Source organism: Sceloporus undulatus, chromosome 5 (genome assembly GCF_019175285.1).
Source record: "Sceloporus undulatus isolate JIND9_A2432 ecotype Alabama chromosome 5, SceUnd_v1.1, whole genome shotgun sequence".
Taxonomy (NCBI): domain Eukaryota; kingdom Metazoa; phylum Chordata; class Lepidosauria; order Squamata; family Phrynosomatidae; genus Sceloporus; species Sceloporus undulatus.
Window position 1 is genome coordinate 65,150,193 of NC_056526.1, and position 23,422 is coordinate 65,173,614.

At 38.9% G+C, this 23,422-nt stretch overlaps 1 protein-coding gene across 4 annotated transcripts in view; it reads right to left on the reverse strand.

The window, feature by feature from the left end:
- Nucleotides 1-929: 929 nt before the first annotated feature.
- Nucleotides 930-23,422, reverse strand: part of PNPLA8 (patatin like phospholipase domain containing 8) — a 40,178-nt gene continuing 17,685 nt past the window's right edge. For all 4 annotated transcript variants that reach the window (XM_042470924.1, XM_042470920.1, XM_042470921.1 and 1 more), the window contains 3 exons: nt 21,468-21,662; nt 6,403-6,598; nt 930-2,570 (listed from right to left, as the gene is read on the reverse strand). In XM_042470924.1, the coding sequence (XP_042326858.1) occupies nt 2,296-2,570; nt 6,403-6,598; nt 21,468-21,662 (666 nt within the window). In that variant the 3' untranslated portion in view covers nt 930-2,295. The remainder of the gene's footprint in view (nt 2,571-6,402; nt 6,599-21,467; nt 21,663-23,422) is intronic.

Genomic DNA, 23,422 nt, shown 5'->3' on the forward strand with positions numbered 1-23,422 from the left:
AATGAGGGGAGGGAAAGGCTTGCATCATGGGCTGTATCATAGTTGTCTGTTCCTTCATAAGTTCTAAGCATAGTACTTATGAAGAAAATAATACACCCCAAGAACCTGCTGCATAATAAACCAGCCCAATTAAAAAAAATTAAGAACCAGTTTACTGGATCAGATCTAAGTTCCATCCAATCCAGTATTCTGTTTCACTAGGTGGCCAATCAGCTGCCTCTGGGAAGCTCACAAGCAGGGCATGAAAAGATATACTGTATATACTTGACTATAAAATGACCTCATGTATAAGTCGAGGGCAGGGTTTGGGGCCAAAATTATGTATTTTGATATGACCCATGGATAAGTCAAGAGTAAAACTTGGGGGCATGCTACAAAGGGTCTAAATGATGACGCAAAGAAAAATAATGCCAAAGCATTAACAAAATTCTGACAGGCATAACTATTTGGGCTTACCCTAAGGGCTGGATGGTTGAGGGGGGAGTCAGTGCTTCCAGGACATCAGGGGATGGTTCTCTTTTTATAAGAGTCAAAGTACAGTATTTACATTGGTCCATGGATAAGTCGACCCAGGTTTTGGGATCATTTTTTTGACTAAAATTTCTATAGTGTACATGAGTATATACAAGTAGTCCTCTTCTCTTATTCCTTCCACAACAAGTGGTCTTTGAAAGTATATCACCTCTGAATCTAAAAGACTGCATATAATCATCAAGACTATACCACTGTATTTCTAAACTTGGTCTGACAGTACTGTAGTAGTATTTGTGATCTTTCAGTGAAGTCTTTCCTGTTTTTATTAACTGGATAGGTACCTTAGCTAGTGATGCTGTTGTCCAAGTCAACAGTTTTCTTACTGCAATGATCTTACCATGGACACATCTATGAAGATTCCATGGGGTATATGAAGAAAACATAGTTTCAAGTTCTTGAAAATAACCCGTGTGTCATTTTAATATATAGAAATGAACTGCAGTTAACACAACGACAAAATTTCCATGCTACTTTAAATACTGGTGTTGACGTTACACAGCCATTCAAAAGCAAAACACATAATAAAACTTGTTTCAAGTTAAAAATCAAGTTTTGGAGAAATTAATGCATAGCATATATGCGACACATGAATAAACTTGTTTATTTTAGGTAATAATTCAAGTGGGCTTAATATGTGTCACAAATTAAAGCATATTACAAGGACATAAGGTATCATTTTTACAAATGTATATCCTTCCTTATAGGTTTAGGATTGCTTTTAAAACCATGAATTACCTTGGAGTAGAACCTAGAAAAAGTTCTTAAAATAGTTTTTTCAGAAACTACTTAGATATTAACTAAAGGAGACCATACTGTAATCAACCAAATACAGACTTGGATGAAATAAATTTGGAGAAATATACAGACTCAAATGCTTATTATTCTGGGTACTTTATGGTTTTAAAATCTAATCATTTGTTTAACTTGTCATTATGTCATAAGGCAATTTACAATGTTATTAAACAAAAGGGATGACATTTAATGCCAATATCCCAAACCTGGAGCATACTGCTGGTTTATAATACACTACAATCCATTGTGTAACCTAGCTGAACTGCTATTGATTCATTTAAAACTGTTTTATTCCAGTAATTTCAGCAGAATTAAAATAAGTTATTTATTGTGGCATAAATTGCTGTAAACAAACCTGTCCAATTGGATTGGTTCATTTTCCACATTTCAAAAACCATTAAATAATATGTACACACATACAGTTCTTGTCCACATGATTTTGACATGCAGTTCCAAAACCAAAATTTATCTTTCATAATTTAGACAAAATGTGACTAATGTCAGGCTAAAATAATATAACAGCATTTTACTTTAATTTTACTACTGTCAGATTGTGAAAACTCAAAATCTCACTAACCCAATAAACACATACTTCAGGAAATAGTACAGGACATTATGAATCCAGAAATTCCATTGCATTACGGGAATGATCTTTTGACTGTGTAAAAGTGAGTATAATCCATAGCCTTATCTGTGTCCTTCTGAAAATTGGCTTCAAAGACACTTCAGAAGCCTCAGAGCTGCAGACTGAAAGAGGAAGGAAGAGAAGAAAAGAGACTGGCACCCTCTCCTTCCACTTGGACAGCAGGCTTTTTGGATCCAACCAATGCTGCTGACTGAAATGCTTTTTTCCTCAGCTCATTACATTAATAAGTAATTACACAATGACTAATAAATGCTGATCCCTTTTAACACATAACAGACTTCTGAAACAAGATTTACACCTATCATCTTTCATGCTATACATTTTCACAATTTGGAAAAAAACGGGAGGCCTTCATACATATCAGCTTTTAATCTCATCCAGTCATTCAGTCTCTGCAAAGTAGTTTTTTCCTGTGTTAATATTTTGGCAGCTTTTTTCAGTTTTTCTTCATTTCTTTCTAAATAACGGATGCCATCTGTCTGCAACTGATTAAGCTTTTCTCTACGATTTTCATCCAAAGCTATATCTTCATTCATCAGTGGATTAAATCTGAAGTAGGTGTCTGGAGGTAGAAGGGCATCCAGCATAGTATGGATCTCTAGTTTTAAGAGAGAAACAGAAAGAGCCCAACATTAGTTTGGGAAGACATGTGCATTTATGTACACAGAAGCTATTCTTTAACTGAGGACAATGAGGAGGTTTAGATTAAGGCTTTCTAGATTAGGTACATTTGAAGACAGAAGGTGACATCATGTTGGGAATTCCAATATAAGAAAATTGGCAGTATTATTCAAAAGGAAGCAAATGATGCACATCTGAATGATATAACTGTATGAAAAGAATGTGTGGGTGTATATGTATACAGTATTAAATGATGGCAGATTTTGGTGGGGCAGCCAGGCTCAAAACACTTTTATGCAAAGAGAGAAGCATATAAGAAACTAATATTGGCTCTGTATCCCTTATCCGAAATGCTTGGGATCACAAGCATTTCAGAGTTGGGATTTTTTTTCTTCAGATTTTGGGATACACTTGTAGTATAATACATATCAGTACTGCTTTTGCAAAGCTGGAGAGAGATGTGAGGATCTGTGAAATGGCAGGAGGTGTGGAACTACACAAAGCATTATGCTTGGATTCCCACCATTTCACAAATCTTCAATCCCTCTCAAGCCTTGCATCTTTTTGCTGCCCTTTTGCCTTCGAGGTGGCAGCTGTGGTGTTCCTGCTCATTCATCTCTCTTTTCTCAATCTCTCTCTTATGCCTTGTTCATCCCTCTGTTGGACTGAGACACAAGGAGGAGTGCTGCAGCTGCCACTTTGAAGGCGGAGGTGGGTGGCTGGTGGCAAGAGGTTTTACTTTTTGGAGGATTTTGGACTTCCAGATTAGGGTTACTCAACCTGTATATGGATTTAAAGAGAGGTGTTAACATGTCTACTATTATAAGAAAGATAAATGATTTAAATATTGGAGTTTTAAATACAGAGAAGAGGACTAAAGTGCAGTGATGTAATAAAGACAAGGCTTGCAGAATTGAAGGTCTACATCTCATACATTGTTTGTGTTATCTGACCATCTATGTTCCATCACGTCACCTCTTGACTTGTGGTGACCCCATGATTTCCATAGGGTATTCTTAGGCAAGGATTACTCAGAGGTGGTTTTGCCATTTCCTTCCTCTGAAATATGCCCAGCAGCACCTAGAATTCCTTGGCACTCCCCCACCCAAGTCCTAACCAGGTTGGCTTTGCTGAGCTGCCAAAAGCAGATGGGATCTGATGCCTTCAGCATATCTAGGAATATGGATTTTCCCAGTAACAACAAGATATTGCAAGATATTCCTGCTATACGCAGCTTTGTGTTGATTAGGTAATTAAGTCGAGCTAAAGACCTTCCTCACTAAAGACTTGCTCTGGGCAGATATGAAAACTGCTAGTATGGTTTGTTGACCTAGAGATAATGTTTTTCTCCTGTGTGTTGGGAAAAACTCCAGGAAAATCAAGTTGGTGATCTGATGTGGTTTGGGGGCATATTTTTCTTGTATTGTATGGTTTGTCTAGCAGTATAATAGGCTATCCATTACAGTGTCCTTTGCCAACCCACTATTATAAAACTGTCACTGGTTTTAAAGTTGGATGTTATGCTATATCCTGCTGCTCTTTTGTGCATGTGCAAGATGCAATGTAGAAAGCAAAACCTGAAGAAAAAACTAGACAATGGTCTTCAATGAAATTTGAAATCACAGTGGGACATCCTAAAAGTTCCAGCAAACTGAAGGGGTGGTCAAAGTAGAAGAAATGGCAGGTGAAACAACATTTTGCTTTGCCCTTTAAAAAACGATCAATGCCTACAAAGCTATCCATGTTTTCACTGTCTCATTTTTTAGCTTTTTCTTTTTTATTTTTGCCACTCTTCTGATGTTCCTTTAAATCAAGAATTAACAAACTGCTGCTAACTGGGAAAAAGAGGCCTGACAGATCTATCCTACTTATTATCTCCCATGTCTTACTTGCAAGCCCACTCATAGCTTGCATTTCTTTCACTTCCAACCACTCATCATTTATTTCTATTTGAAAGTTCTCAGAGTGGCTCAGCCACAGTTTAAATCACTCAGGTTGGCAATAAGGCAGTGCTTTTAAAACTACTGCACCTTGTTTCAAGTAGAAATCTGGGAATGGTGGGTGCAATTTAATGAGCAAAAGGAACAAGCCAGTTAGTGAACAAATCTACTGTTTCCCTCCTGTAGCCCCTCATCCCAGAATGAGCATTCCCATTTCATGGGCTTTTTGCTTTTAAAATTAGTTCTCTCAACCATTTTCTTTATGCCTTCGACAGATTGTATTCAGAAAAAACAGATGCATTTGCCATTATTATATATGGTTTGACCTCATTCACCACTATGTTTTTCCGTCCTTAAACATTATGCTCATCTTTGCTTTCCTTCCCCACAACGAAACAGGCAACTCTCTATATATTAAAGTGAGACACGAAATTGAATCTGTAAGTTTTAAAAAGACAAATATAATCTCAGCTAAGGTTACTAGAAAACAGGGTTAAAGTCATGGAGGGGGCATTTTTCTTTTCCTGCTCTGAGCCTGAAAAACAGCTGGTATTTATACTGGGAGGAAATCCCTGATCAGCACCAACAGGGGGATTTCTTTCCAATATAAGTAGTAGCTTTAAAGGAATTTTCCTCACGTTTGTATTAGAACAGGAAAATATTGTCTTCAACATCCCTTCTGCAATTCTAGTAATTATCATTACTCTCGGCTGATGCTACTTGTATTTTTCTTTTTAAAAATCTGCAAGTTGTAATCTTCATAACAAACAGGGATAGTGAAGAGGAGATTAATGTAAAGTAACACTGTGGTAAGAGACAATTTACTGGTGATATAATATTGGGTCATCAAGGAACGGAAAGACCAACCACAGAACCTTGGCAATGGGGTCATTTTGAGATCTTAACCACACTACCTCAGCAAAAGGCCTTGGGAGGGAGGACCCAAGTGAAGCAAAGGAAAAATGTCTATACTTATTGTTCACCCTAAGAAGTCTCTCTCCAAAATAAAATTACTTATGCACATTCAGATTCTGGTAGTAGCTACATCAATCTGCACAGACTGTCAGTGTTAGTTATATGTGAACAAATCCTTCAAGAAATAATTTTCTAAACTTAAAGTACTAATACAACTCCTGATTATCTACTTAGTTCTACACTGGAGAAAAAGACAGAAACCTACACAAAAGTAGTATCTTCTTCCATTTTGCATATTCATTACTAGTACTATCAATACCCAGACCTTTAACAGTTGTTACCTGATTACTATAATGCTCATTTCAGCACTTCTCTGGAATTTCAAAGAGAGTAGCTATCTTGAGAATTAAAGCTTTGTATCCTTAACACCTCATCAGCATTATGGCCACACTTTTCAGATGTGATGCATTCATCAATCAAAGAGAGCTTACTAATAGCATAATCAAGGTACAGTCTCAAGCAGTTAATTTAAATGCATATCTGGCAAGCTTTATCATGAGCTGCCAGTACAATCCTTGTTCACCACATATCTAACATATCAGTCAGACCAAACGGCTACATTTTAAATATATCATAAACAAAGGCTGGTTTTAAATAATGTATTTTAATTCTTTTTTATGCTGGCACTGTATGTGAACTAAACCCAAAATCCTCACATGGATGACCAGAGATAGGGATTAACAAAATAATCCCAATTTGAACAAACGTTATGAAACATGTCCTTGATGGAAACAGAATGTCCTTTCGTGATGTTATTACTGGTAAATCACATTTATTCATATCTCAATATAGCATCTGCTATGCTGTGCCAAATCACAAAACCTTTACCCCAAGACCCCCAAAGACTTATAAATGTTTGTCTATAGTAGAAAATGTTAATTACTAGGTACTAACCTTCAGTATCAGTAGCACTGCTGATGACATTAGTCAATTTAGCTTTCAAACTTGTGTAAGTGACATGGGTTTTCCCTTCGCTGTCATATCGGCCAGTTCCTAGGGATACAACACACTGCAGTGGCACATTTGGCCAAAGACATTTGCACTCATGCACTGCTAAAGCGGTAGGATTATTTAACAGCAGCCCTCCATCCTGTGAATCAAAACAAACCATCATTCATAAATACATTGCTAAAATATTACAAGATGAAGTTTTATTCACTGACAAAAAATTTACCATTGTCATATACAGTGTATCCAGCACTGTATAATGATGACAACAACACCCACTGCAATTATAAAGCATAGATGAAACACAATCATTAACAGGCCCTGCTCTAAAAATAAAACTGACAAGAGCTGGTAAATCATCAAAGGCTGGGAAGAATAAAAGAGTTTTTGCCATGTGTTTAATCTGCAATAGCCTGTGCATGTTTTGTTTCTGGGGCAAGTTTATACTTGAGACAGTGGGTGCCATTACAGAAAAGGCCCTCTTCCTGACTGTTGCTTGCTGACCATTTAAAGGATGCAGCACAAACATGAATATGATATGGAAAATATCTCCCAGGTATTCACAGTTCAAGTTGTTTAGAGCCATGTACGTTCATGCTGTAAACTTAAACCCGTCTGGCAACCAATCAGTTCTTTCAACAATAGTATCATGTGGCGAAAGCGAGAGGCATCATACAATTTTGTCGCCATTACATTCTGCACTAGCTGCAACTTCAGGACCATGCTGAGAATACATTTTAATGGTTGAGATGAGGTCACCAGTGCCTAGATTATTGTGAATAAACTATCCCTGTCAAGAATAGCTGTAAGAAGACTCCTTGTCATTGCAGCCACTAGAGTACTAGTGACAGTGACGTTACTATAAGCAGTTCTCTTAAATCACATTTAAATATATCATAAACAAAGACTGGTTTTAAACAATGTATTTTAATTCTTTTTTATGCTGGCATTGTATGTGAACTAAACCCAAAATCCTCACATGGATGACCAGAGATAGGGAGAGGCGAGAAATAGAAATAAAAATTTATTATTATTTATTCTCAATTTGTTTACCTCTTGCCATCAAAAAGTAAATAACATGCTATGTCACAAATATCCTTTCTGCTTCTTGGAGATATAAACCAACAGTGAATGACAGTCAAAGAGAAGGTTATTTTTACATACTGGATATGTACAGGGAACTGCAGCAGAGCCAGTTTTCAGCCCCATAGTTGGCTACATCACTTGAGAATAGCAAACTTCCAATTACAACTCGGGAGATTCTTATAATGTCCATGTTTAGGAGGGTTAAGAGTGAGTAAAAAGATAAAATATCACTCTAGGGCAGGCAGCTTGCTATTATTCTGGCATCTGGGGACAGAAATATCCCTCTTCCCAAATGGTACAAAGTGAGGGTACAGGACTTCACACAAAAACCCTGAGGCCTGCACACAGCCCACAGACAGTTTCCCACTTCTAGTCTAGTAGCATAGATACTAAATGTCATTATTACCACTATTCCAGAAGTTCTCTTCTACTGTATGGGAAATTTCTATCTAAATATATGTTGTATATTAACTGGAAATAGTCACTGTGCAAATAAATAAATAAGATTCACAAATTACAGTACTTATCTTTATCCAAACCTCTTGGATACAAGCCCCAGCAAAACAGAACAGCTGTAACTTTAGAGGACAACAAAAAATATGAAGATAGCTGCCATTCAGAAACACAGAAGTGAGTACAAGGGAACCTGGAAGTAGTTAGCACTCTGGCTTGTTTCCCTCCCAATAAGGCAGAGAAAGAACCCACAACTTGTTCTAGGGTTTCTTGGTTTAGCTTGTTTGGAAATGTGGGAACAAGCCAGGCCACAGGCTGCTGCTGGGTTCAAACACAATAAACTACATGGAAAATTCCCTAGTTGGTTTAGGGTTTCTGTTGCAATGCAGACATTCAATATGCACCAGCATGCTGCTTGTACTCAACCAGTATTCCCATAGTTCCCCACCTTACTTCTATGTCCAAATATGACCACTGGTCAGACTACACTGAATAGGTGTATGTGCATATTTTGCAAGTTACAAATACAATGCAGCCCTCAGTATCCACGGGGGATCTGTTCTGGAACAGAAACACACACCCCGTGGATACCAAAATCAAAATGCTCAAGTCTGTCCGCGAAGGAAGGAGAGACGGATGGAAAAAAGGGGGAGGAAATTGGCTAGTGTGCTCTTTTTCTGCTTTCCTCCCGTCTGTGAACTGCTTTGGGCTGGGTCAGGAGAAAGGGAGGGGCGAAAGGAGGAGGAGAGGGAGGGAGCAGTTCTTCCTGCCCCAAGATGGAGGATGAGGAGGTGCCACTTCTCCAGTCCCAGAGTGGCGATTGCATCAGCATAATCCACAACACTCCATCTGTGGGCTCCTCCACAGCCTCAGGCCTGCTCAAAAGTTCCAGCAGCATGGCACGGCATGGCACAGCTAGCAGTGTCAGGCCAGGCCAGACTGCACAACCCGTGGGGCAGTGTCTGAAGAGGAGGCGATAGCAGAGCCCCTGAAGATGGAGGAAGCGGCATGGTGTGGCGTGGCTAGCAGCGCAAGGCCAGACTGCACAGCCGCCAGGGAGCACCACTAGCAGCGCTAGGCCAGGCCAGGATGCATGGTCACTGAGGGAGCCAGCAGAGAAGCGCTCCTTCTTCTCTGGGGGAGTGCCACCTAAGAGGAGGCAGCAGAGGCCCTGAAGGCAGAGGAAGTGGCTGCAGTGGGGGAGGAGGCAGAGGTAGGGGTGATGAGGCTGCTCTAAGAGTGAAAAAGAGAGGCAGGTTTGCGGCTCCTGGTGCTTGCCGTAAGGAAAGGCGGGGAGGGGGGACAGACAGGACCTGGACTTCCACTGTCCCTAATGGCGGTGTGGCCACGGGTACGCACCATCATTGGGGACAATGCGGACTTGCCCTCTATGGATGCTTAAATCTGCGGAGAGCAGGGATACAGAGGACCCACCGTATTCATCTCAAAGTCTATGAGTAATTCCCTACTGGAGAATTGGTCAGATGTAGAACCATTATTGAATAACCATCACAGCATACACAACCCAGGGAAAGTCTGGTATTAAATAAAACAAATGCAGCTGTGGGGAACATTAAATCCTTGCTCATCTGCTTCATTGAATAGAAAAGGCCTTTTAAAAGGAAACATGTCGCTCACAACACAATACAGTACTGTAGAGGTGAGAAAAATGACTTCTGAACCTTTGCTGGAAAAAAGGCTATTGTCTGCTTGCCTTTTCTAATCTATCTAATCTTTGCCGTTACATTTCAAATTGATCTCCTGCTATCAGGAGATTAGAAGTAACTGATTACAGAGAGAACTGCACTAGAAATCTACTGACATTTGAGGAGAAAATGACAAATACAGCCAGCTGCAGGGAGTGTGCTCCATTTTTTTTATTGGCATGTGGACCACTTATTACTTGGCACTTTTAATATTTAAGACCAACTTCAATTTCAGTGGTACACAAAGTGTTGTGTTTTGCCTAGTGTTAAGAAACCCCTCTTCGAATTTTAAATTCATCTCATCCCAAGTACATCCAAATCACATTTATACTTCCAACTATAGTGAATTCTTTATTTTAAAAACAGAAACTCTTTTCTACCACAGCTGCAGTAAATAAAATAAGGATACAAATCATTGGCTCAAAGAGAAAGTCCTTTCACTGAGCTTTTAATACAATCTACAAAAGCTTTTTGAACTCTTCTTGGACCAACCAGTATACTGTGCCTTCTGCAGAAGTAAGAAAAACAGTAGCCTCTTAGTACATATTTTATAATTTTGGCTGAGATTTACCTCAGCTCCACATAGAAAACAAGTCTGTTGCTATATTAATAAACGCATTGACTGGAGTTTCAAACATTAATTTTAAAGCTGAAGATAGTAAATATAAATGGCATACAGTGGAAGCCAGAAACATTGCTTAAACTAGACTGTAAAAACTTAAAGTCAAGGGCAAAAGAGGACCATGCAACTCATATTAACTACCAGTTTCAGGTGAGGAAAATGGTGCAGTTCCCATAATCTCTCACTCTTGGATACGCTGATGGGTGTTATCATGGTCCCCATTCTTGGTTTAAGAGTATGATTTACGTGCCCAAACAGATCAACAAGTAGCCATTCCACCTATTTTTTTAAATTAAATTAAGATGTTTTTACAAACAATATACACTTTAAGAAAAATCAATCAAAATCCCCTTCTTCCCCACCTATTTCCCCCCACCCACCTATTTTCCCTTCCCTACGTGTTCCCCCTAGACCTCTTCCCACATGGGACTTCCAGAGAACTATGTCTTTAAAGGTGTGATTTGTTCTTGTCCTATTATCTACTTCGGTTAATATCACAAATTAAATTTCAAATAATCCTCAAACTTAATGCTTAACAGAGTTCCTTTAGAAATTGAAAACTAAATTATCTAACAAAGTCTTCTCTTATATTTTGTTCTACGGGTTTCTAGTTTATGCACCTATTCATTTTAAACTGAGGATAGGAATTACGTATCTTTGAAGATGCTGTTGGACCACGAGTCCCAGTAGCCTCAAGCACCATAGCTAAAGGTGTGGAATGTTGGAAGTTGTGGTCCAATAATATAGGAAAGACCTCATGGTTGCCACCCCATTTTAATCAAAGGGCATAAGTTAAATTTTGTATTTGGTTATTTTCATTTTCCCTCTGCTGTTTTATATTTCCTCTAACATTTATACAATACACCCAAGTTACCCTAAACCTTAGCTCCATTTTACAAAGGCTTTTTATGCCCACACACCCTCCCTTTTCCTCATCCTCTATCCAGAAGGCTTTTCTTTTTAAGCATTACTGGCATTGGTAGGATGATGATGGTGGGTGGCAGCACATTTGAAGTAAATAATATAATAAAGAAAGAAAGCTTGAATTGGAAAAAAGCAGGAATCTACTCTAGCATTCCTAGTATAGCAGTGTCTCTCTGCCTGGAAAAGGTGAAGTAAATAAGGATCCATTACTGATTATGCATGAACAGAAAAACAGATCAACCTGTCTCATCAACTAAGTCCAGCTTATTTTTTGGCCACCAAAATGAAAATCATAACAGTCGTGGTTAGTAAAAGAAAAGATCATTTTTGGATGCATTTTGGACAAAGCGTCCAATTGATCTCTAAGATTCAAAATGTTTGTGTTAATTTATGGAACAATTAACTGGTCTGATTTGCATTACACATCTGCTCAGTTTTTGGATAAAAAGTTTGCTGAACAACCACTCAAATTTCCACAAATTTCTTTAAGGAGATGTTTTTCATAAACAAATGGCAGAAGATCTGACATTAATAAATAATCACATGCCCTAAAGCACAAAAAGTTCAGAGAACTCATCTTTGGACATGTAACATATTGTGCAGTTTGTTGTGTTCTCTTTGCAAAATCTAATTACATCCCAAAGTGTGGAGTATACCCTTGAATAGCCATTTCATCTAGATGTCAAGGGAATATTTGCTAAAACTTTTGGGTTGCTAAAAGACTGAATATGAATGTAAATTTTCACAAGCTGACCAGAACTAGGACTTCCTAAACATTAAATATTACATCCTTAGATACTTACATCATGTGCAGGAAAACTACTGTATCTATGAAGACCCTTCACTTCAAAATGAATAATCTGTTAACAAACATCCACATGAAGTGTATGCACAAGTCTTGGGCTTTACTGAACTGTGTGGCAACTGGCCAAAACTGACAAGCACTTCATTTCACTTATTCTCCAGTCACTTCTGATGTTGCCTTTCCTTGCCCCCTATTTTGTCTTCTCTGTTCTTTATTCTTATTCTCTTATTCCAACTTTTGTGTTTCTTTCTTCAGTACTCCCTAAATATAACATGAGCCACCCCAACTTCTCTTTGTAGTCTTGCATTCTTACATTCATCCCATGCCCTGCTGTTGCCATCAGCCCACTGGGAACAGTTAAAAGATTTAATCTCTTCTATACTACTACTGACTTGAAATTACCTTCAATTCTAACCAATCAACCAAAAAGAAGAAAGAAAGGTGGGGGAGGGGGAAGAAATCAGATAAATTATTTGACAGTTACAACAATGGTACCATACAGCTTTGAACTCCAGGGACTTTCTTGTATTAATAGTATCTGCTTAGTTTTAGATTAAACTAAATGTCAGACAGACAACTGCCAAAGGAAATTATCTACACCACTTGTTTGAAAAGAGCCCATTTTTAAAAGTGTGTAGGAAACAAGTTACAGGGCAGAAGACTGCCACTGATAACTTAGCTTTGATTATTTCTTACAAGCTCAAGAAAAGCTCTCTCTTTCTCTATAAAAGAAATCCTACTTTATATGCTTCACTGAAAAGCAGCATATGATAGCATGGGGGTGAAAAAGACAGGAGCCTTCCTTAGAGGTAAGCTCCAGTAAAAGTAACCCATTAAAGATACTGATAATCAGTTCTGCTCAACTTTGTTCCTTTTATACATATCTTATTTTCCTTTCCTTTTTGTGAAGCACTGAAGATTTCCCCATTGTTCATGGTGAATGTCAGGAGGCAATAACACAAATAATGCATGCAATTTGCTAATTCCTATTCTTCCTGAAATTTAACAATTCAGTATCTAGTCTGGGACAAATAGTAACATTTTTAAGAATGCTTGACAGCTGCCAGGGTGTATGGCCTTGAGAAAATGGCTATGGTCCACAAGAATCAAGGGGAAAAAATACACTCATTCTTATTAGAAGGGGCTCCTAAATTAGATTTTAAGACTCTTGTTTCTTATTTTTAGCAGTAGTTCACATTTAAAATTCCTGATAACATACAACAAATGGGGTAGAGTTTCAACAGTTGTCATACTGCACATGATGCTCCCCCTCTCTTTGTCCTGAACACAGGGTTTTGTTTTTTTCACTACAGCACAGTGAAGTTATGTGAACTGAATACCAGGGTACTGAAAGATGTGATTTAGCAAAGCCAATTCCGATACTTGGAGCTTGCTGCCTCCATAGCAACCATTTCACCTCAATGCCTGTGCAGACATGCTTTGCATTTCTAGTTCATTTTCACAGACTTGCTCTGTTGTTTACCTTCATTGTATTCACAAAAAGAAGACTCTGAACTAGCACAAGAATACTGGAGACAATGAAGATCTGAATTGACATTTTCCCTTGCAGATTTTGCCTTTTTTTCCTAAATTAAATTCAATGTTATTATATTTAATTCTGCAAGTCTGTTCAATGCAGAAATATCTTTAACAAGAACTATATTCTAAAACAAATTACTTCCTACACCAAACTCAATGGATTTTGTATTTTTGCTAATGGAACTAAAGTAAGACTGAACACTAATAGTATAGACTTAATTTCAGTAAATATTGTGTAGTTTTCAAGTGTGGTTGCATAAGCAAGGTGGGTTATTGCTACTTTTGCATTTTTGATGGCAAGTTTGAGGAAACTGTGGACTCCAGATGCCATTTGATTTAACTCTCAGCATCCCTGACCACTGACTAAGCTGAATGTGTCTGGCAGGACATTATCTGGTAGGACATCACGTAACTTGTGGTCTACTTGGACTCCTAGATCCCATGTGAAAGGGATCTAGGAGTTCAAGTAGAACACAAGTTGAACATGAGTCAACAGTGTGATGCATCAGCTTACAAGGCCAATGCAATTTTAGGCTACATCAATAGAAGTATAGTGTCTAAATCAAAGGAAGTAATAGTGCCACTCTATTCTGCCTTGGTCAGGTCCCACCTGGAATACTGTGTTCAGTTCTCCCACAGTTCAAAAAGTATGAGGAGAAACTAGAGAGTGTCCAAAGGAGGGCAACTAAAATGGTGAAGGGTCTGGAAACCATGCTCTATAATGAACGACTTAGGGAGCTGGGGATGTTTAGCCTAGAGAAGAGAAGGTTAAGAGGTGATATGATAGCCCTGTTTAAACATTTGAAGGGATGTCATATTGAGGTGGGAACAAGCTTGTTTTCTGCTGCTTCAGAGAACAGGACCCAGAACAATGGAAACAAGTTGCAGGAAAAGAGATTCCACCTAAACATTAGGAGTAACTTCCTGACAGTAAGGACTGTTCGACAGTGGAACACACTCGCTCAGAGAGTGGAGGAGTCTCCCTCCTTGGAAGTCTTCAAACAGAGGCTGGATGGCCGTCTGTCAGGTATGCTTTGATTGAGAGTTCCTGCATGGCAGGGGTTTGAACTGGATGGCCCTTGTGGTCTCTTCCAACTCTATGATCTGGAATGCACAGGTTTGCCAGCCCAGTTTAAAACACATTACTATCACTACAGCTATTTTACATTATAATGAAATGCTTTTTGAGGCAGAATTAAAAGTCGTAGACTGCAGTAGGGGGAAAAGACAAGGACTGCACCTGATCCATTATCCCATCCTCCTTCAGCCTCTCCTTGCACCCTGTACTCCGGAAGACTACAGAACCTTCCAGAAGCCAGTCGAGGGCTACAGTGGTGAAAGGAAGAGAAGGGATGAAATTTCTATTGTATGGGCCAGTGCATCATCAGATTGAGGGCATTAGAGAAGAATGTTTCATGTCCTTTTTAAACTGTGCAAACTGCAAACTCATACTTAGTTGTCTTATCTACATGGTAGATTCATTTACAGCTCCCTGACATTTACAAGTACCAAATCACTGTTCTAACACTTCTAAGATCTCTGGAGATCTAAACTGTCTTCTCTTTCATGTTTGAGGGCAGCAATAGTCACAAGAGATGGGTGGGGAGTGAAAGTAAGACAGGATCACAATAAGTTCAAAGAGGAAAAAGAGGGGCGGTGGTCTTGTAGGTAGTGATACTGTGTCTGGACTGGCAGCTGACTATGCCATCCAAATTCCACAGTTGCCCTCAGCATACTTTTATTCCCTGCTGTATCCCCATGCTGGAATTTAATATCATGGCAGCAAGGCATGGGACACATTCCTAGGAGAAAGCACTCTTGTCAAGTTCCAGGATTTATAACTAGCCTAGTCTGTTACTATCAGATGAAATCCAGCACCCTGAGCTCCATGCCACAAATAGAAGAAAGAGGGAATTGCACCCTTTCATACCTCATTCCTCAATTTTAAGCATAAAAGTCCATGTGACAAAAATGTCTCTTGTGCTTTGTTAAGCTCTAATGTTTTAAAATCAGCCTATACATGTGTGAATCTAGTACTATCACTCAAGCATGTAGTGAGGGGGCGGGGCGGGAGAAAATAGTTAAAATGTGGCTTTAAAATGTACAAGAACTCAGGGTTTTTATTTTCATAATATGGAAACTACTATCTGTATATCACACCAGATATGGTCCATTAAGTGAGCAGCTGCACTATGACAAGGAGAAGGTTGCACTGCTGATGTTGGTGGGAGAAGGCTACCAGCTCCAAGCTGCCATTTTCTCCAGTGCATGGTTTGGTCCTAGGTACTAAATTGGTCTGAGATGAGTGCCTTGGACAAATGTCTGTGCCACAGGGGAGTCTAAGCCATCTTTTCAAGCACCACTTGACTCTAAGGACCACCAAAGGAATTTGAGGAAATGATGGCTTGGAGCTATTGTTACTCTTCCAGTTTCCAATGTTCTTCCCTTTCCTCCCCATTACTTGCATCTGTGGCCACTTTCATCTCGCTACAGCTACTTTAGCTAGTGGCATAACTACACCTGTGGAACAAACACGATCAGGTTTTGGAGGAGAATTTCATGTATACATACTGGAAATAAAACACCTAAGTTTCAAAAAGGGTATTTTATGACATGATATTTTCAAATTGTCCTATTTTTTAGTTTCAATACAAAAGGTATGAAGGTGACAGAAACATCAGCCTGAATACATACTGTCTGAAAGTGTTCAGTTTGTAAGATGTTTTTCATTTACAGTTAGAATAAGTCTGTTTAACAGTTGACAGTGTGAACTTTGGATTATATGCCTTTCTGAAATATTTCAGATGCTGACTAAATATTGTTCATATGGTCTTTCAAACAGTGGCTTAATGAAATGACTACTGTTTTAAAAGAAATTCTAGCATGTTACAAAGGCGCTCAACATTTGCTTCCCTTATCAAACAAAAAAGAAATTATCTGGGGAGAAAGATCTCCAGTTCCTCCACTGCCAGGCTTGCAAACATCACAGAGATAAAGGAAAACCTAGGTAACAGCACACTGGCAGTACTTCATGGTAAACTGACAAGTGTGATTTTTCACATGCTGGTAACCTTGACAGTAAGTGACAACAATCAGTATGAACATTGGTTTAGCAGTTTTAAGTTACCACATTTTCAAAAGAGGGAGTAAGGAGGAGAAAAAAACTGACTCCTGCTGTAGGATTTGTGGCAGAAATACAATTTTAAGTTCAAAAATTCACTGTCTTTCACCATTGTGGAGTTTCAGAACAAGAAAAAGAACAGAAGACAACTCAAGTGGCCTCACGCCCACTGCTTCAGTATCTATCTAAACAAAAGGAAAAATTAGAGGTTTTGAAAAAATACTAAAGCAGCTGTGCCTGTAAGCTTCCCCCCCTGAAGAGCATTGCACATTTTAGAGTCAGAGTGAATGTTTGTGGAAAGTTTATCCTTAATGCTTAGGTCCGTTTTTGTGTACAATTCATATTTGTGACAATCTATACATATACAGTTTGGATCAGACTGTCTGACTGTATTTCCCCGTATGAACCGGCACAATGTTTAAGATCCCTATGGAGGAGACAACCATCAGTCCTATCAGCTTTAGAGTGATGTTTGGAGTTTTCTTGGTGATTGTTTCCCAAATCCCTCCGACAGGCTAGGCTGCTCTCCTTTTTGCTTTCCACATGCTGGCAATTGATGATGTTTTAATTAATTGGTTATGGCAAAATGATTCTTTAATTGGGGGCTAAAATCATAGAACCGCAGTGTTGGAAGACACCTCAAGGGCCATTCAGTCCAACCCCATACCATGCAGGAACACAGAATGGCAGATAGCGATCAAGCCTGTTTAAAAACCTCCAAAGGAGGAGACTCCTCCACACTCAGTGTTCCACTGTTGAAGAGCTCTTACTGGCAGAATGTTCTTCCTAATGTTGAGGTGGAATCTCTTTTCTTGTAATCTGAATCCATTGCTCTGGGTTCTATTCTCTGGAGCACCAGATAACAAGCTTGCTCCATCTTCAGTACTGTATAACATCATTCAAATATTTAAACAGAGGAAGGAAGACCACATGCTAAATGTCTAGACTCAATCACGGAAGTCACAGGCCTGACATTATAGGACCAAAGTAGAGCAATGGAGGACAAGAAGTCTTGGAGAGGTCTCACACACGGAGTAGCCATGACCTGTGTTTCACTTGATGGCAGTTAACAACAACAAATTATGTTTCAAGATGTGATGTAAACTACCTTGGGTCCTGCCCTAATGGAAATCAGAATATAAATGAATACAGTACAGTTACATTTCAAGTCAGCATGGTGCAAGGTTGTTTTTCCCTGTGCTCTTAGTATTCACTTGCAACACTGATTTAGGATTAAATTGAGAGGATGTGGCATTTTCTTTTATCTACTTGCATCATATGCCACAAGGCATTGGAGAAGCCTTGATCATTATGCATATCTCATAGTGGGTGGTATTTCAGTCTACAGTGTCTAGTAGCTCTCAGCTGCTGTGACAGTTTAGTGATTCCAGATTCAACTGAAAGATCACAAGAAGAAGCAGTGCCGGAAACAATTTTTGCATCAAACTCCAGATAGAATAGGAATACAGATCCTCTTAACCCTGCTACCCTCTAGTCTGAAAATCACTTCATAAATTTTAAAAATAAATTCTCCGTATTTTATTAAAACTAAAAAAGGCTAACTACAGTGTGCCCTCCCCTTACGCGTATGCTGAAACCCCATAGGAAGTAATGGGATTTGTGCTTGTGGTGTGGCAGCGGGCGTGCACGCCATGGGCATGTGCCCCATTAGTTCTTCTAGGGCACGTGAAGGGCTCTTCTGGTGCAGCTTTCAGCATAGGCTGAAAGCCGCGTATGGTGCGGGTGCACTGTATAAGGTAAAGGTAAATGTACTCAAAGGAGAAAGCAGATAAGCCTATCTCACCAGCTACCCCAACATGGGGGGGGGATTATTAAATCTGGCCACCAAACTAAAAATCATAAGAAAAGCAAAGGCTGCTGAAATAAAAAATCATCACTGGATGCATTTTAGAAGTCTTTAGGACAGTAGTCTCTAGAACAGTCTTTCCCAAATTTGATCCTCCAGATGTTTTGGACTTCAAGTCCCAGAATTCTTGATTGTTGGCCCAACTGGCTAGGGCTTCTGGGAGTTGTCCAAAACACCTGGAGGAAGAAAGTTTTGGAAACACTGCTCTAGAAGGTTCAACACGTTTTCTTTACTAATGTAAACCTCACCTGACTTGGTTGTTTCTTTCCACACATGCATATTATAAGTTTTGAATAAGAAGAATACAGAAACATGCTGAACTGCTCCTTTTTTGTGTGGTGTAGGACCCTCACTCTCTATTCTTTTCATGTTATTTTTGCATCTGATACTAACCTTTCTGTTAAAGTAATGCCCAGGAACATATCTGCTTAATTAACTGAGAAATACTTGTATTCCTATCATTGTTAACTCATTTCACTGCTGTAATTTTTATTGTATATTGTTTTTAAAAATGTAAGTCACCTTTTGGTATGGCTGTTGAAAGGCAGGGCAGATAAAGCTAACACAATTGAAATTATAGCCTACATGTTGGACACCTGTGTGTTTTCAACAGGAATTTATTCTAATCATGTTAAATGATGACTCTGTGGGTTCTATGGCCTAAATCCAACTGTTATCCCGAACTAAAGTACACGTTCCAAATCAACTGCTGAATGCAAATCAAGAGTGAGATAAGTCCTATGATTCAATGGGTCTATTCTAGCTGGGGCTAGCAACTAGATTCATGTCTATGGTATTACTTTTCTTTACTATACCATTTTGTATGTGTACGTAATGGGGACTCTCTTCACAGATCGTTTTGCACAACTGAAATTCAAGGGCATCCATGAGGTTTTGAATTACACAGCAGTGCCACAGAATTGTCAGAACTACAGTCGGCCCTACTTATACACAGATTTCTTATACACTGATTCAAGCATCCACGGTTTGAAAATGTTCAAAAAAAGTATACATTTCAAATATCAAACCTTGATTTTCCATTTTTATAAGGGACACCATTTTGCTATGTCATTATATTTAATGTGACGAGCATCCATAGATTTTGTTATCCACGGGGGATCTTGGAACCAAACCCCAGCATATAACAAGGGTCCACTGTATTTGGATATTGCAAAAGGTTCAACACAAGAAGCACAAATGCTCCCTGCTCCCAGTCAAAGGACCTTGTTAATTTTTCCACATTTGAGAATCACAAAATTGGAAGAGACTCCAAGGGCCATCTAGTGCAACTCCCTGACGGGAAATGTTACCATGTTTCACCCACAGTGCCAGTAGCCCCCTTCAGAGGAGCTTGGCATGACCTGGAGGCTTCCAAACCCTCTGAATTAAGAGTTCTGTGTCCTTACCCCGACCATAAGGGGCACGGAAATACCCCCAGGCTGGCTTTCTCCCTTCCCCTCCCTCCTTCCCTCTCTCCACAAAAGCATGATCCCTTTTGCCAACACCTAAAGAGCCTCACCATCCCACAATGCCAGGACAATGCCCACTTTGGTTTATGGTGCAGAAAAATCAAAAGTAGCAACATAGGGTAGGCAGGAAGGAGACAATTCTGGCTTATAGCCTATCAACAACTCTCAAAAATTTATTTTGATAGTTGGGCAAGACATACCAACCTTGATGTTTGAATCCTTGATGTCTGACTTATAATTTTATAATCAATATGAGCTCATACAGTTCTTCTCATTACTCCATTACTTTATCCTCTCCTCCTCCCTATTCTACCTTTATTTGCATTTATACATAATAAAGAAACAAACTACTTTAAATGATTCTTTTACTTCCTTGTAGACAAAAACAAGGGACTGAAATTCCTCATGTCCTTTCTTCGTAGATTTGCTTTACTTGTAGCAAATTAGTGACATTTGGAACAGCCCTTAGAGTCTCAACACTGTCACACATCAAAGAACTGGTATACTTAATAAACTGATTCATTAGGCAGGAGGAAGCGCCAAAGACCATGAATTTTTAATGCCATGTATCAAAGTGGAAAGCAATGATTAGCACTATCATATAATCCTCACAGCAGACTCCCTACCATTATGGTTTGTCAACATACCTTGAAATATGTAGAATGTGTGAAAGATCACACAACTGTATCATTTTTGTTATCAGGTTAAATATTCTACAAAATAATAAGGCTTTTTGAATTACCTGAAGTCCATAAGGCAGGGTAAACAATGAAAAATTATCTACTGCATTAACTCCAGCCACAAACCTGTGGTCAATATGATTTACTCTTGCTTCCCAATGTACAGAATATTCTCCCCCCCCCCCATCTATAAGCAGACAGAGTGTACACCAGCCCTGCTCAAGCATTATTTATCAGACTTTCCTGAACATGGAAGCAGGGAAGCACCTACACCTTCTTCATTCCTTCCTTCACAAAGAAATTGACATGTGTGAATTTCTTGTTTGTACAGAGGCTCTCCAACATAAACAACAGATCTGCTTGCAAAGAAACCCTCCAAGTGAAAAGGAGTGTCTTCTCTTCAGATGTTTTATTTCCCATGTGAAGAAAGTGATGAGGGTGGAGACAGAGCTAGACAGTCTCCCATTTCTGTGTTGGGCAAAGCAAGATGAGCAACACCTGGTCAGGGCTAGAGTTTATGAGAAATCTGCCTATACCATATATGTACAATACTTTAAATTATTTATTGTAAAATGCAGGACGTAAAATAATCCACATACTTGTTAAATTTGATTTATAATTTCATATACCACACTATGTGTATGATCTTAATTGCCATGCTCTTGAGTTCAAGCATCCACTACAGAGTTCTAAACGTTTAAACAAAAATAAAATAAAAAATAAAATAAAAAGTACTAACCTGATGAAGGTCATTACCCAATACATACTCCTGGAAGTAGCCTGGGGCAGCAGATGATGCTCTGATAGCTTGCCACAGTTTGTACTGGCAGCCTCCAAGATAGTGAGACTTGACTCCAGGGAGATGATTATAATTTCTAAAAACAAAGGCTTTCAATGGTGTCCCTCTGCTAACAACGGTACTTATTGCAGCCACCTAAAATGAGGAAAGAAGCATTTATGTTGATTTGGTAACAGCACTATAAACTTCAACAGGAAGAAACATGATGTATGGCATTCATTTTTGCAGACTACATATATTTGTTTCAAAAATATAAAGTATCTGAAACAAAGTATGAGTCTCTCTGTGTGTTTGTGTGTATACACACTCTCAACAAAAATCAATAAAATTGAACTTATTAATTTCCTTAACAGACAAGATAAAATATAAGATAAAACTTAAGGATATTTAAATATGTTTGGACTAGGCTCTTCAAAAATTATTTTCACCCAGAAATGCTTTAGGATTACAAATGTATTTTTAGGGAAACAAAATGGGATACAGCTTGAATGTTATTTCACTGAATGTTACATGAACAAATAAGCTTACTAAAGATATTTTTGAGATTACTAAAACTACTACAGGTAAAGAAACCTGGACTCTTTGCCAGTCTGGCTGTGATGTGGGAAGTACGATTCCCCTGGGTTGTTACTCTTGGCAAAAGGCTGTACCTAGGAACAGATCTCTTGTAGATATTACCTTGTCTCTGCAGCCATGATGATAAAAACACTGCAGCGTAGTCTGCCTAAATCTCCCGAAGACACTAGATCCTATCTAACCTTTGAAGCTGTACAGGATCAGCTTTGGTTAGTACTAGGATGGGAGACTGCCCATGAAAGCAGGTGCTGTAGGTGATATTTCAGAGGAAAGAACTGACAAACCACCTCTGAGTAATTCCTTGCCCAAGAAAACTCTATGAAATTTATGGGGCCACTGTAAATCGATGGGTGACTTGAAGGTACATATACACACAACATAACTAGTGATACCCATAGAAAGCCAACTGTGCAATTTTTAGTTGTTGCTGCTGTTGTGTGTCTTCAAGTGATTTTCAACTTATGGTGACCTTAAGGCAAACCTGTCATAGTATTTTCTTGGAAAGATTTGTTCAAGAGGGAGCTTGCCTTTGTCTCCCCTAAGGCTGAGAGAACGAGACTTGCCCAAGATCGCCCAGTAGGTTTTCACAGCCAAGTGGGTATCCAAACCCTCATGTCCAGAGTCCTAATGCAATCTTCAAACCACTATATCACACTTGCTTGTAGATTTTTATAATTATGAGAATATGTGCAAAGGAGATGTTTAGGAAGCTTATTTTCTAATCAAATAGTATATTAGGTGCGCCTAGTCATGGAAATTACTTGGCCCTTGAAGGACATTGATAGATCGAAGAGCAACTGAACCTCAAACCTTCTTTATGTCAAGTACAACCCAAATATGGTGATTTCCCTGACTCCCAACCTTGGGAACCACCACCTTACAGCACATCTATCTTATCAGGATGGTGTTTACTGGCTCTCCCATTGCTTTCAAGCATTGAACTACTTTATATGTAACTTCTTCTGATCAAATGTCATGGCAAAAAGAACAAGTAACATCAGCATACTGATGGCATCCTATTAGAAATTCTTTGATGATGATATCCAGCTGCTTCATAAATGAATGGAACAGCAAGTCAGTACCTTGAGGGTCCCTACAGTGACAGTGCCAGGGGGTTTCATATATAATCTTTCAATGCTATTTTTTGACATATACACATGAGGATAACTACTATTAAACAGTGTCCCCAAAACCCAGAATTAATCCAGAAGAATATAACGATCAATGTTATCAAAGCTACTGCAAATTCCAGTTAAAAATGATAGGCTGGCACTATTTTTCCAATTTGTCATCCATTATAGCAGCCAAAGTTGCTTCAG